This window comes from Dendrobium catenatum, unplaced genomic scaffold (genome assembly GCF_001605985.2).
Source record: "Dendrobium catenatum unplaced genomic scaffold, ASM160598v2 fragScaff_scaffold_716, whole genome shotgun sequence".
Classification (NCBI taxonomy): Eukaryota; Viridiplantae; Streptophyta; class Magnoliopsida; order Asparagales; family Orchidaceae; genus Dendrobium; species Dendrobium catenatum.
Window position 1 is genome coordinate 599585 of NW_021319178.1, and position 15067 is coordinate 614651.

The 15067-nt window shown below is 36.8% G+C and overlaps 1 protein-coding gene across 4 annotated transcripts in view; it reads left to right on the forward strand.

The window, feature by feature from the left end:
* LOC110108368 (chromosome transmission fidelity protein 18 homolog) overlaps window positions 1-14691 on the forward strand; it is a 31895-nt gene extending 17204 nt beyond the window's left edge. For 2 of the 4 annotated variants that reach the window (XM_020838988.2, XM_020838990.2), the window contains 16 exons: window positions 10952-11059; window positions 11141-11202; window positions 11319-11363; window positions 11510-11583; window positions 11773-11840; window positions 11923-11991; window positions 12094-12191; window positions 12309-12390; window positions 12498-12576; window positions 12665-12752; window positions 12816-12969; window positions 13143-13334; window positions 13419-13478; window positions 13786-14087; window positions 14180-14285; window positions 14476-14691. In XM_020838988.2, coding sequence (XP_020694647.1) covers window positions 10952-11059; window positions 11141-11202; window positions 11319-11363; window positions 11510-11583; window positions 11773-11840; window positions 11923-11991; window positions 12094-12191; window positions 12309-12390; window positions 12498-12576; window positions 12665-12752; window positions 12816-12969; window positions 13143-13334; window positions 13419-13478; window positions 13786-14087; window positions 14180-14285; window positions 14476-14529 — 1641 coding nt within the window. In that variant the 3' untranslated portion in view covers window positions 14530-14691. Of the gene's footprint in view, window positions 1-5951; window positions 6486-10951; window positions 11060-11140; window positions 11203-11318; window positions 11364-11509; window positions 11584-11772; window positions 11841-11922; window positions 11992-12093; window positions 12192-12308; window positions 12391-12497; window positions 12577-12664; window positions 12753-12815; window positions 12970-13142; window positions 13335-13418; window positions 13479-13785; window positions 14088-14179; window positions 14286-14475 lie in introns of those variants that run through there. The other 2 variants (XM_028695993.1, XM_020838991.2) reach the window with 2 other exon arrangements.
* The last annotated feature ends 376 nt before the right edge of the window (window positions 14692-15067 follow it).

A 15067-nucleotide genomic window follows, 5' to 3' on the forward strand; every position in this document is an offset into this window, starting at 1 on the left:
CTCCCTTATCTGATTGCGTGCCGGATTTTCGTACAATGCTAAGACGTTAAATATGATATTTCTTTACCGCCACGAATACTCCTGGACGCAACAACTCTCTTTCTAATAAACTTAGCACATCTCTTTCCCAATTGTCGGATGGTTGTTGGGGATGGAAGTAAAATACCGTGAAGAAATAAAAAGGAACGTAAAAAAGCAGCGGAAAATAAGATGACACCATGATTTAACGTGGAAAAACACAAAATAAGGAAAAAAACCCATGTAGTCAAACCACACCAAGAAATCCACTATGAAAATGCAGATAAATAAGTACACATATCTCCTCTCTCTCTCATTCTCTCCTTGCTTCTCTTCTCTCGTACATCGTTCTCACAGTTCTCCTGTTCTAACTACTCACTTAACTACTCACAATACAAGAGAAAGTCAAGTTAATAACTTCGAGGGATGCAACCCTTTAGAAAAAACGAGAAAGAAAACTGTCTAATCCTCCTTGAAGCGCTATCGCGCCAATTTTAAACGCTACGACGCTCAAGCCTCTGTCATATGATATTGCGGTGCCAAATCTAGAGTGCTGTGGCGCTCTAATCTCTGCCGATCTGCGCGGGGTGCTTTGGAAATAGCGTCGGAGCACCATGATTTAACGTGGAAAGTAAGAGGACATGATGATTTAATGTGGAAAAATCCAAAATAAGAAAAAAAATCATGTAGCAACACCACACCAAGAAATCCACTATGAGAATAGGGAGAAATGAGTACAGATCCTTCTTCTCTCTCACTCTTGCCTTGCTTCTCCTCTCTTATATCATTGTCACAATACTCCTATTCTAAGTACTCACAATACAAGAGAAAGTCAAGTTAATAACTCCTAGGGATGCAACCCTTGAGAAAAAACGATAAAGAAAACTGTCTAGTCCTCCTTGAAGCGCTGACGCACCAATTTTAAGCGCTACGACGCTTAAGCCTCTGTCATATGATGTTGCGGTGCTCAAGCTCGAAGAGCCAAATCTAGAGCGCTGTGGAGCTCTACTCTCTATCGATCAGCGCTGGGGTGCTCGGGAACACATTACAAGGGCATTGTATGAACAAAAAAAAATTTCGGGTGCAAAGCAACCGAACCCCCACACCCCTTAGAAAGCACGAGAAAGTGGCTTGAGGTTCTAGACAACAGTACAATCTAATTGATCAACACAATCAGATTTCACATGGAATTAACAATTACTTCATAAGCTCAATATTGTAGTGATATTGCATATTTGTTTACATTGTATTGGGTTGGGGCATTCTTCTTAAGGATAGTGGCCTCATAGCACACCATGTCCCTTGTTAACACTTTTAGCGTCCTCTCCTAGAGAAATTATTCTATGTGGAGTCCGGACGTAGCTCTGTGTTTGAACTCCAATGAAATCATGATGTTTATATTCAATAAATATTTTTAGTTTCTGACCCAACAACCCAGCCCAGCAAATTCAATTGGTGCTTGTTTTTAAGAAAATAACCAGCGAAAAGTCCCCAAATTTTTGAGTTTTAGTGGAAAAAAAACTTTTGGTATTGAGAAAGAAAAATGAGAAATAACCGATGAAGATGGAGACTGGTTTGGAGAATATTCATTCTTCGAGGAGATGATGTATTGTAGGTTTCAACTTATTGGTAAATTTGTAACTCCTTACAAGTTTTATTATGTTTTTTGTAATTGTATGTTTTATTGAGCTTAGTTTTTTCAACAGAGAAACCTGTCATAGAAGCAACTATAATAGAACAATTTTTGCCTTCAAGGCAAATCAAGTGCTCAAACATGCCTGAATGCTTCAATGAGTAATTTGTTTTGAGAATATATTCTTCAATTATTTATATGTCGAATGCCGCAAATAGGAACTATTTTTTCCTTCAAAGGCATGCTTCTGAAAACACCCAGTGTAAAATTTAATAGAAAATAATAATTTTTTTAACTTATACGTCATCATGTGTATAGAAGAGATTTATTTTGAATTATGCTTTTTTTAATACATAGTATTGCTTGTGTATTATATTTTAAAAGTTAGGAATCAAAGATATGAATAATTTTTATGATGTTTTCGTTCATTTTGTGATGTTTTTGAACTTGTACATTGTGCATAGAAGATACACTTTAGATACACAGGAAATACATAGTTGATACGTAACAAATACGCAATAAATACGTAGCAAATATGCTACAAATACATATCAAATACACAGCAAATACGCAATAAATATGAAGTAAATACGCAGTTGATACGTATTGAGTGTGTATTTAGTGTGTATTAATTTGTATTTAGTGTGTATTGAGTGTGTGTTACTTATAATAAATATTTTTTTATTACATGTTCAATTCTGAATGTGTATTGAATGTGTTTTAGCTGTAATAAATATTTTTTATTACAAGTTCAATTATGAATGCAAAAAAAATAAATTTATTTACAAGTTCAAACAATGCACATTTGATACATCATTGAGACATAGTAAATACGTAACAAAGACATATCAAACGCATAGCAAATACTAAAAAAATACGCAGTAAATACGCAACAAATTCGCAGTTGAGACGTATTGAGTGTGTATTAAGTGTGAATTGAATGTGCATTGTGTGTGTATTGATTGTGTGTTACTTGCAATAAATATTTTTTTATTACAAGTTTATTCTGAATGTGTATTACTTATAATAAATATTTTTTATTACAAGTTCAATTATGAATTTACAAAAATAAATTTATTTATTAGTTCAAAAAATGCACACTAAATATATCATTGATAAACAGTAAATACACAGTTGATACGCAATAAATACACATTAAATATGCAGTAAATATGTAGCAAATACACAACAAATATTTTATTTCATTCTTTCAAGACTTTCAATTTTTTATCTTTCATTATATTCGTTTCTGCTTCTCGCCCTATTCATAATAGAGACCAATGCTTCAAAAAATTTTGAAATTTTATTTTTGTTAGAACAAGTTATTCGATTTATGTAAAGTTTTTTAAGGATTGGGATGTGATTGTAGTTAGAAAAAGAGAAATTATAGTGAATCTAAATACAAACATAAAATTTTGAAGTAATATACTTTGAAGTGTTTGATTTCAATAAACATGAGATAATTTGAGTACATTTTAACTAAATTTATGTAAAAAATGTTACAAATATATTTTTCTTTATGAAAAATTCAGCCTCGGCCTCCCTTGTTACTTTTCGGGGGAGTTTTAACGGAATTAAATTCTGGGGTAAATTTTGGAAGGCGGATAGGTTTGTAGATAAGACACTACCCAGAGATTTCGCTCTCATTTAGCGAGGACTTTATGATCTGAGTTCTGGTTTCCTATAGGCGCAAGCCTCTATAGTTAATTACACCTCCCGATAACAAGAGAGAATTTTCGATTAAGGCTAGTCGTCAATCAGATATGTAGAGATACTTAGTATCTGGCATATAGTAGCAGCATGGGCTTAAGAAATGTAATATTTAAAATTAGAAATTTTACCATCTTGTACTTAAAGCGGATGGTGGGGGAATGGATGATGGACCCGATCAAGATCCCATGGTTCTGTCGTCCCGGACCATCGTGGTTACTGGTCTACTTAGTCAGAGGAGGTAGTCGACCCAACCTGAGAGAATGATCCTTATCGGCAATCATGGGTTGCATCGTCCAAGGGGACCTTGTAAACCTGGGGTAAATACTTATCTAAGGGGCAAATTTGAATCCACCTTAGTTAACAGGGGGCTTTGTGCCCTGTTGATTATATCCTATTGATTCATATCTCAAAGATTTGATGTCACTAAGGAACGTATTGGTTCTAGCCATAACTGTTATCTTCTGGTACCATTTAGCGCATAACCACTCGGTTCATAGTGCCCCGAGTTATAACCGTTTATCTATAGTGCCATTTGGCGGTGAAATTGTCAGTTAAAGGACGCGTACTACATCCTTACTAGCAAGATATTATTTGAGAATATATCCTAATGATATTTTCGATTAGGCATTAGCTCTATATGAGCTGAAGTAAATTTCAATTTGTCCACTTCGACAAACTGTTGCACATGATGGATAGAGTTTGCTTTAAGAATTTAAATTGATAATTTCATTTTTTAAATATCTTTGGATTTTGGTATTTTTGTAGGGTTTGAGCTTTGTGAGTATTTTAGAAGTATTTGGAAATATTTGGAATTAACCCCTCGGGTTGTGATATGCATTCAACACGGTCATCATCATGGTGATTTTGAGGTCACTTGAAAATATTTGAATTTTGTGAAATTTTGAGGGCATTTTGAAATATTTGAAATTAACCCCTCTGGTTGAGACGTGCATTCAACACGACCATCATCGGGGTGTTTACGGGGTTATTGCATTTTATCCGTTGGACCTTGTCAACTCTGCCAACTTGTCCACAGAGGATCGGGTCCATAGGTTTTATGTTTTTATTGATGAATGTCTTTTGTCATAGATTTTGAAGGTCTTATATAAATGTATAAAACATATATTCATGTCGACATCTTCACCATATATCTGTTTGATAAGTCGAGCCATGTCGATTCCTATCTATCCATATAAAAAGATTGGGTTCGAACTTGGGTTTATTTATTGACCCACGCATCATCTCTAGACATCACGTGTGTACTCATAACACGCTCGCCGGGGTTCATACGAGTTATGTGATTTCATATGCCCTTTTGCGTACCTATGTGCATAAATATTTTAGTGCATTTGCAGGGGCATTTTTGAAAATATTTGATGTTAGTCAATTGTGCGACAATTGCCATTTGAGTGCAGCATTTTATTTTGGAACTTGTATGCGCTTTCTTTCTGCTTGTACGAGTGTTGTAGATCCAGTGATGTAACGTTGTAGCTTGTAGACATCTTCTGTTTGCTTGCATGAGTGTTGCAAATTCGGTGGGGTGGCGTTGTACTATGATCATTTGCCCATTTCATATAGGTAGACTGTCGTGCACTACTTATCGCTTTTTGCAAGTAGATTGTAGTGAACTAACGATTCTCCTGCTTTGGGTCGTAGGAGCTTGCACTTGTTGAAGCCCTTCTGTATTTGCTCGAGGATAGCACTTCGTGGACTTGATAGGTTCCCTACAGTAGTTTTTAGGTATTTGCATTTGCTGCATATCATCCTCCCTTACTTGCAATGGATCAACGTATTTGTTGGTCATTTGAATGGCAGTTGATCGTAGGGGTACTGCGTGCTATTGATCATCATCCATAGTTATATCATTATACATATGAAGAATTTTCTATTGGTGCTAGCGGGCATCTGTGCTTGCCACGATCTTTTACCTCATGCCTATAGAGGATCCACCAATATTAGCGATGCATTCACTATTATAGCTTGGAGATGGGTACGTTGTATGCATCACAAGCTTTCTGCAATATGTGTGGGCAAATTGTGCTGAATGCGGATCTTCTAGTGCCTCTCGTAGGCATTCACATTTGGTATAATCGTATTGCATTTTGTTTGTGTACGATAAACTGGATACATAGGGGTCTTCTACAGTAGCTCGTAGCATTTCATTAGCAATGATACTTTGTTTGTCATAGTTGAGAATGAAAATGTCTACAACGAAGCACGACCCAACCTTTAAAAATTTATTTTTGTGAACGCACTTCATGAAAGCATTTTTCAGGTCTATGTTCTTAAAATTATTGTCTCGGTCAAATTAGCTCTCGTGCAGCTTGTGACTTCTAGTGATTCTCTCAAGTGTAACAATGATAATGAAGGTGTGATGATGATGAAAGTGTTCAGTTGCAAATATTTTTCATTTGGATGTGAAATCGAGTGTCAAGTGAGCTTGTTGTATCACAATGGAATTGTGATTAGACGCCAATAATTATACATTAAAAATAGAAAGCTCTGTTGACCCGTAAGCTGAGACAAAAAAAGAAGAAAAAAAAAAGAAAAAAAAATCAAAATCAAATCCTTACCTACTCACTGCCAACCCACATCGCTCCCCACGTCGAGCCGCTCGTCGCACGTCGAGGCCATACCTCGCGTCATTTCTCCCCACGACTGTCGCACGACTCGTTTTGAGTCGTTAAAAGGCTTGAGGCAACGAGGCCTTCGGCCTCCTCTCTTCACCACGAAAATCCTCTCGCGAACGCTCCCTCTCCTCCCGAGCTCGCTCTCCCCCTGCGCTCTCGACTCTCTCCTTTCCGATCGAATAGGAAGTTACGACACTTTGATCGGTAGCAACAACAGGAGCTCACCGGCTGTGAAGTTAACTTTCTCCCCTTCCGCTTCTCCTCCGGCTCCACCAGGGCTGTTCGACTTTGCTCCTCCGACGTACCTTCCAGTCGGATCGAAGTTACGACATTTTGATCGGAGCCGGGAGCAGGCGCCCGCTCTCTTTGAAGTTAACTTTCTCCCTTTGGCGCCGCCGCTCCGGCCCTCCATGGTTGTTCGACGTCGCTCCTTCGTCTACGTTTCCCCCTCTCCGATCGGAAGCAGCAACGGGAACTCGCTCTGTGTGAGGGTAACTTTCTCCCTTCTCACGCACATCTTCGGCCTAATCCCGTAAAAAAACAAAAAAAAAGGATTTATTATTATTATTTAATTATAATTATATTAATTAATTTTAATTAATTATAACAATTGTTTTTAATTAATTATATTTATTATAATTAATTATGCTTAATTTTAATTAAGTTGTTATAATTAATCTAATTAATTATAATTAACTTTAATTAGAATTAAATTTAATTAATTATACAATAATTAATTAAAAATAATTTCTTAATTAATTTTAATTAATTGATATTAATTATAATTAATGAATGCTTAAAATGTGCTCGCTCACCTGCCTCGATCCCCGAGCCTTCACCGACATCACCGACAGTCCCCGCCGATCCCGAAGGTATAACCCCTAGACGAGCCTTCCCTCTCGACGTTGGCGACGAACTAGCAAACCCCCGAGGCGCCCACGTGGCGTTGTAGGGAGGGAAGCTAGTGCGACGCCTACGACGAGGAGGAAATCGCATAGATTCTTTTCTCGACGCTTGCAACGAACTGGCAAACCCCCGAGTCGCTCACGTAGTGTTTAGGGTGGGAAACCGGTGCGATGCTCGCGACGATTTAAGAATCCCTCTTCAAAGCTTGCAAAGAGCCGGCAAATCCCCGAGGCGCTCAAGTAGCGTTTAGGGTGGGAAACCGGTGCGGCGCTTGCGGTGAAGGGGATATAAAAAAAATTGTGTTTTCTTTATTTTTATAGAAGTACCCCCGAACGCCCACGTGGTGCAGAGGGGGGAAATCTGCTTTTTTCTGACTCATGCTCCACACCCTTAAACGCTCACGTAGCGGGCAGGGATTTTTGATAAAATACGCGACCGCGGTGTCACTTTTGACATCTATCTGAAGCGCTCACGTAGTGTCGAAGGGAGGTTGCCTCTTGGTTTTTCCCCTAAACGGAGGAGATGCCGGGAGGCTGCCGAAATTCAGACTTAAGGCACCGTGGACTTGAACAGAATTTTGGCCTATATGTGAGCAAGTTTTGGACATAAAAGAACAAGAACCTGCACTCAAATGAACAATGAGTAGTGGACTTTTGAACTTGATTGAACAAGAGCAGAGGACCTGAACAGAATTTAAATGATTTCTAAAGTTCAAATTCAAGCAAAAATAAAATCCAAATGGAACGAAATTCAAATCAAATGAGCATAACTTAAACTTGCAAGACGAGCAAGGACATGGACTAAACATTTGAACTTGAAGACAAGGGACTGCAGGGGACTTGAACAAGACTTGGAATAAAGATTTGGACTCAGACTTGAACTTAAGCTCGATCCAAATTTGGTCTGAACAATCATACAAAAGCTCCAACTCAAATTAAAATCCTAAGTACAATTCGCTTGAGAAATGGACAAGAATTTTTACCTGTAAGCTATGGTATAAAACCTCCAATGCTAGCAACAATTGCATGTAGATTGAGATGGCAATGCCGGCATTCGATAGTGGAGGATTCGCCCCTACAAGCGAGTACAATTAGCAAAACCACCTGAGATTGGTGAAAGGTGGTTTCAATGCAAAAGCAAGGGTTCTCTTACGAATACTACTAGGAGGTCGTAACGGATACAACTGATCTCCAGCAAATGAATACTTGTGGATAACAACAGTGTGTATGTCGTATGTACAACGAACCACTGTGGACACAAGCACAAACATCACCTACGACAGCGGTGACCCAAATCTCCAAGTATGTCAGGTATAAGAATGACTCGATGTACAAAAAGTACACTTCCTTTGCAGAATCAGAAAGGAAGTTTGAACAAATTAGAACCAAACTTCCTGGTGTTCCAAAGTCTCTTCGTAGTTCCATACGTGAGAGGAAAACAGTTCTGGTATCCACAAATATCAAAAATGACAAGTCAACTACACTAATGATCTTAAAAGGAGTTCTCTTCGAAGCAACAAATTTCAAAGTCCAGAATAACTCCCCGGTGATTGAGAAAGGGGAGTCAATGTCAAGATGAGGAAATACCTCATGACATCCAAATAACCATTCCACCGGATCTGCAACACTGATACAAGCAGACAGAAGACGTCCACAACTACAACGCTACGCCACCGGATCTACAACACTTCTACTAGCAGGCAGAAGGCGTCTACAATCTACAACTCAACGCCACCGGATCTGCAACACTTCTACTAGCAGATAGAATGCGTCTACAATCTACAACTCAACGCCACCGGACCCGCAATATCCATGCAAGCGGGCAGAAGGCGTTTACAAAATATTTCAAAGTACCCCTGCACCTGCACTATAGTTTGTATACACATATGTACACAATGGGATACATCTAAATCAATATAAAAATCATCCGCATGGGCCCCGGCGAGCGTGTTATTGGTACACACGTGACGCCTAGGGATGCTGCGCGGGGAAACAAGTGAATTCAAATTCGAACCCGATCCTTCTATACGGATCAATAGAAGTCGACAGGGTTCGAACCTTTAAACGAATACACGGTTGTGACGATCAGTGTATTTGTTTCAATACATTCGTATTAGGCATTCCAGGCCTACAATCAAAAGAATTCACTAAACAAAAGGCATGAAGCCTACGAAACCTGATCCTCCTAAACGGAGAAATAGGAGTAGACAGGGTTCGAGATATCAAATAAATATGCGGTCACGAAAGTTGACCAGAATATTTATCTTATATATTCATATTCGGCTTTCAAGGCCTTTCAACAAAGAAAATTCATGAACAAAGGCAGAAAGCCTACGAGAAACCCGATCCGCTATCATTAAGTTGATAGGGTCGACAAGGTTCAATCAAATGGAAATGACCCCAAACACCCCGATGATGACCGTGTTGATTGCTTATCTCAATCGGAGGGGTTCACAATACATTTCAAAAATGCCCTCAAACCTTTACAAAATCCAAATATTTTTCAAGTGACCTCAAGGTCACCCCGATGATGGTCGTGTTGAATGCTAATCTCAACCGGAGGGGTTCACAAATACTTTAAAATGTCTCCCAAAAGTCCATTCAAAATCCAAGCTCTACCCAAAAAACCCAAAACTCTATAAATCCCAAATTCCAAGATATTTAAATCTGAAATAAATCCATCAATATCTTAAAGCAAAATCCATCCACCCTCCGTAACCGTTTGCCGGGGTGGTCAAATCAAAATTTACTTCAGCTCACAAAGAGCAAAATGCCTAGTCGAAAATATTACTAGGATCCATTCTCAAAACAATCTCCTGCCAGTAAAGACGTTGTACGTGTTCTCTAACCGGCGGTTAGCCGCCAAATGGCACCGCAGGATAAACGGTTACAACGACCCGGGCCCCTCTGAACCGAGTGGTTTTGCCGCCAAATGGCACCACGATATACCGGTTATGGCCAGAGCCAATACGTTCCTTATTGGCATCAAATCCTTGAAATATGAATCAATAGGATATGATTGATAGGGCACAAAGCCCTCTGTCAGCTAAGGTGGATTCAAATTTGTCCCCTTAGACAAACATTCAACCCCGGTCTACAAGGTCCCCTTGGACGAAGCAACCCATGGCTGCCGACAATGATCCTTCTGTCAGGTTGGGTCGACTACCTCCTCTGACTAAGTAGACCAGGGACCACGACGGCCCGGGACGACGGAACCATGGGATCTTGATCGGGTCCATCATCCATTCCCCCACCATCCGCTTTAAGTGAACGATGGTGAAATTTCTATTTTAAATATCAAACTTCCAAACATCCAAACTTTCTAAATTCCCAAATTCTTCAACTATTTCCAAACCCAAACCCATGCTGCTACTATATGCCAGATGCACGTATCTCTATACGAATCTGATTGATGACTAGCCTTAATCGAAAGTTCTCTCTCGTGATCGGGAGGGGTAATTAACTATAGGGGCTTGCGCCTATAGGAAACCAGAACTCAGATCATAAAGTTCTCGCAAAATGAGGGCGAAATCTCTGGGTAGTGTCTTATCTACAAACCCTTTATATCAAATTTATATATTTATATATAAACAAAATTTTTATTAAATATAAATTAAAATCGAAGATTGAAGATGTTTATATTTAAATTTAAAATTAGTAATTATTTATATTTAAATATATAATATAAATATAATAATTATTTATATTTAATTTTAAAATTATGTAATATATTATATATGTATGAATTTTATTTATTTTTTAGTCTAAAAATTCTTAGAATTATTAAATTTTTAAGAATAAATTGTCATTAGTATTATGTTAATTTTATTACTTTTAATTATATTATTGTTTATTATGTCATCCGGTTCGATCGGTCAAACCGGTCGAACGATGAACCTCTCATTATTCCGGTTCGTTGTCCGGTCTTGTATATAAGTGTAAATATTCATGGATGGAAAAATAAATATTGCTATGTTCGTGGGTTTTCATGGATTCTGTCATATTCAATCTGTCTTGTGGAATCTAAGTCCTTTTAATATTTGTTCAAGCAGGTGGTTGCTGATAAGAAAGCCAAGGTTGAGAAGCCTAATTCCACGCAACAATCTTTATCAGAGTTTTCCTCTAGAAGAGGGAAAAATTCGGCTACATTGTTAAGGCCTGTAAGGGATGGAAATGATTGATTCTTAAGCTCATTTTATCTGATGACTCTTCAATTTTTTTTAACAATTTACCTTATGTAGGTAATTTGCATCTGCAATGACCTTTATGCACCAGCTTTGAGACCACTCCGCCAAATTGCAAGGTGAGTTCCTTGATATAGCTGGCAAGACCAACATTGGATATATTTTCAGATTCATTTAGTAATTTTTTTGTTGCTTTCAGCTTATGTTGCATTGCTTTATTTTGTTTCTTTTACAGGGTCCACATGTTTGTGCAGCCAACAATAAGTCGTGTGGTGAACAGGTTTGAAGAAAATTAAACTGAAAAGTTGATGTTAAAGAAGTTCATTTTCTCTCTAGAATAACATTACCATAATTTTTTCATCCTTTAGGATGTTTTCACTTGTGCAAGAAAATCTCATTTTTATTGACAGAAATCATTCTTGATAGGCTTAAATATGTTTGCCAAAAGGAAGGATTGAAGACAAATTCCATAGCACTTGCAGCCCTAGCAGAATATACTGGTTGATTTATTATCTTTCTCCCATGTTATCCATTGGATTTTTTACATGCATAAAGCCTTCTATAGTGGGAATTCTATTTGGAAATAAAAAAAATGGAATTATGAAGTTTGTTAGGTTTCTGGTATTTCTTATGTCAGCTATTCCTATGAGAGCTTATCTTCATTCTCTTGACAACCAAAAGTTTTGCAGAATGTGATATACGCTCGTGCTTAAACACGCTTCAGTTCTTGAACAAGAAGAAAGAAACCCTGAATATTGTAAGACTTCATCTTTCTTATTGGCCTTGTTCTTTTTTATTTACTTTGAAAATATCGTTTCATCTTCTTTTTCAATATTCAGTTGGAGGTTGGTTCCCAAGTAGTTGGTCACAAGGATATATCGAGGAGTTGCATTGATATATGGAATAAGGTATTCAGTTGTTTCCTTGCCTTGTCCTGATCATTTTGATTGCCTTCAATAGTTATAATTTGTCACATATTTTTGCATTTACGAAATATTGCATGTGCGCAGATTTTTCAAAATGGTAAATCCAATCGCGCAAAGAGTTCAACAACTAACTTAAATGGTCATGGGGATTTTGAGTTTATGTATTCCCTATTATCTAACCGGTAAGACAGATATTGTTGCTTTAAAATAGAAAATTCTCTTTTAAAATGGCCAAATTGATAATAAAGCATATATTATTTTCTCTTTTGTTTTCCATTAAGACTTTAAGCAATTTGCAGTGGTGATTATGACTTAACTATGGGCGGTATTCATGAAAACTTCTTAAGACTTTCTTACATTGATCCAATGATGATAAAGACTGTAAGTTTTTTTTTTTTTTGGATAAATTCCTCATGTTCTTATTCAAATGGTTATTCTCATTGACATTCTCCATTATACTGGCTGCTCAATTGACCGTGTCCTTGAAGGTTACGTGCCTTGATATGCTTGGTGTTTCTGATTCGTTGCATCAGTATATTATGCGAACTCAACAGATGTCACTTAATGGTTACATTGCACTGACTTCTCGAATTTATGCCTGCATAGCCATTTAATACTTAGATTCGATAATATCAACCTTTTTGTCTTCCCTCAGCTTTTCAGCCTCCTTTTGCAATAGCTATCAAACGCTTGATTGCACTTGTTGATAAGCCAAATATTGAATGGCCAAAGTCTATACAGAGGTAGAATACACTTGCAAATCATTCATCAGTACTATTGCATAGATTAACTTCAATGTCTTTTAGATACCGAGCAATGTCTTTGGAGAGGAAAGACTTGTTGAAGAACTGGCAAAGCAAAATATCACCAATTATCTCTAGGCATCTTTCAACTGAGTATTTTGCCGAAGATTTCGTCTCTCATTTTTTGCATATCCTAGTCCCTCCAACTTTGAGGCCTGTAAGTTTATAACAATTTATTCATGTTACCAGTTTGCTTTCCATATTTAAAATTCAATCAAATTAAAATCTTGGTACATTAAGAGAGAATCTCCTACTTTGCAAGCTCGTGCTATCTCATTAATTTCTTTATCCACATGCTTACTGATGGGGTTGTTTCTTAGTTCCTTCTAGATAGCATTGCATCTATTTTCAGAAAGGGAGAAAGATGATCTAGCTCAGCTGGTGGATACTATGGTTTCCTATTCCATTACATACAAGAACTCCAAAGCTGAGCCCTTAAAGGGTGCTCATAACAATGGAACCGCTAAGGATGTCTCTATACTCATTCTTGACCCCCCAATTGGTGACTTCATTAACTTTAAGGTCTTCTTCTTCATAGTGTTGTTTTCTTAGTTATAAATCAAGTTTTAACATTATCTTTACCAATTGTTCACTTTATTTGAGCAGGACTATCAACCAACACATTTAGAATTATCTCTAGCCATGAAGCAGGTTTTGTTGCATGAGGTATGACATCACTATGAATTTCATATAAAGGGTTACTTACGTGGTGTCTAAATCATGTCATTCTTTGCCGGTTGATAATTTGCCGAAATAATCAATAGGACTACAATATATATGACCTGATATAGAGGCAGAAAACAAGCTTTTTGGCTACATGGTGTTGTTCACAATGTGTCATCCCATTATTATCATAAACTAATTTAAAAATCTTGTGCTTGCTAATCCAACTAGGACTAATATGATGTGATCCTTTAATCCTTCTCTACATAGTTATCTTTCTATCATACTAATAAAGAAAGTTGGTTAACAGGTCGAGAAACAAAGAATACTGCGTGAAAACTCAGGAAGATCATTGAATCCTGGTAATGAATGTAACAAGGACAGCCAGGATTCAACTATTACCAAGTTAGAAGTATTACATGACATCATCACTAAATCTGCATCCGTTAAGGGTAATGATAAACCCAGATTGGCAATGCTAAAGTTGGAAAATGAAGACAATCATAAAAATTTAAATTCAAAATCCAAGAAAATTGTTTCCAATACAAGCGTAACTGCAGAAGTTACTGGCGACTTGAAGAAGCCTAGCAGGCCAATTAGTTTCTTTGATAGGTAATGTTGTGTTTATAAATCGCCCTTTTAGCTTTGATAGGGCATTGCAATGCGTTTTACAAATCTTTAATGTTTACCTGTTTCATAATCAGATTTAGGCAAGGATGTAACATTGACTCAAAGAATCATGTCAGCAATTTACAAAAGGCTGCAACTGCTGAAAGAGATTCAAGGCCATTTCTCTTCAAATACAATGAGGTAAGTGCTTTTGTCGTCTCCATGATCAATAATTTCTTCAATACAAGGCTTTGTATGATGACGACCCCCACAAAATTCTAGCATAATTAAGTACAGCTTCAGCTCAATCCCATCCCATGCCTGAAAAACTATTGCTTGATTATCTTACAAAATTTAATGAGTTGGTTATTCTAAAAGTTGCCTATTGCAGGGCTTCACCAACGCTGTGAAGAGATCGGTGAAAATTCGTGATCTGCTGCTCTGATGCAATTATATTTTTTAAGCTTGTTATTAACTGTCCACTGTTCTCATTCATTTTATAATTTTGCTTTTATGTTTATGTTAATGGAAATTGTGTAAGCATTGGAATTTTAAGTTGTCTTGGTTTTGCAAATTAAATAAATAAATAAATGATAGCGTGAAAATATTGAAAGAGAAGAATGGCTAGGTTTAATCTAATATTGAAAATCATTTTTTATTGAAATTTGCATAAAAGTGGAAACTTCGAAACATTCGGAAAGATTTATAAAGTTGTCACATATGCATACTTAAAAGTCTCGTTTATATTAAAATAAAATATTTAACTGGTAAAATAGCATTTGTATCTTCGCAAATCAATGATTACTGAAATATTATTTTAAGATGTGCAACCAAATAGTCTAACAGGAATTTTGAATTTTTGTTAATTTATAATAATAATAAGAATATTATTGCAAATTACATATTATAATTTAAGTTCAATATATGTACACACGTGTGTACATGTTCTAAATTTATTTATGAATGGCATTACAAATTAAAAT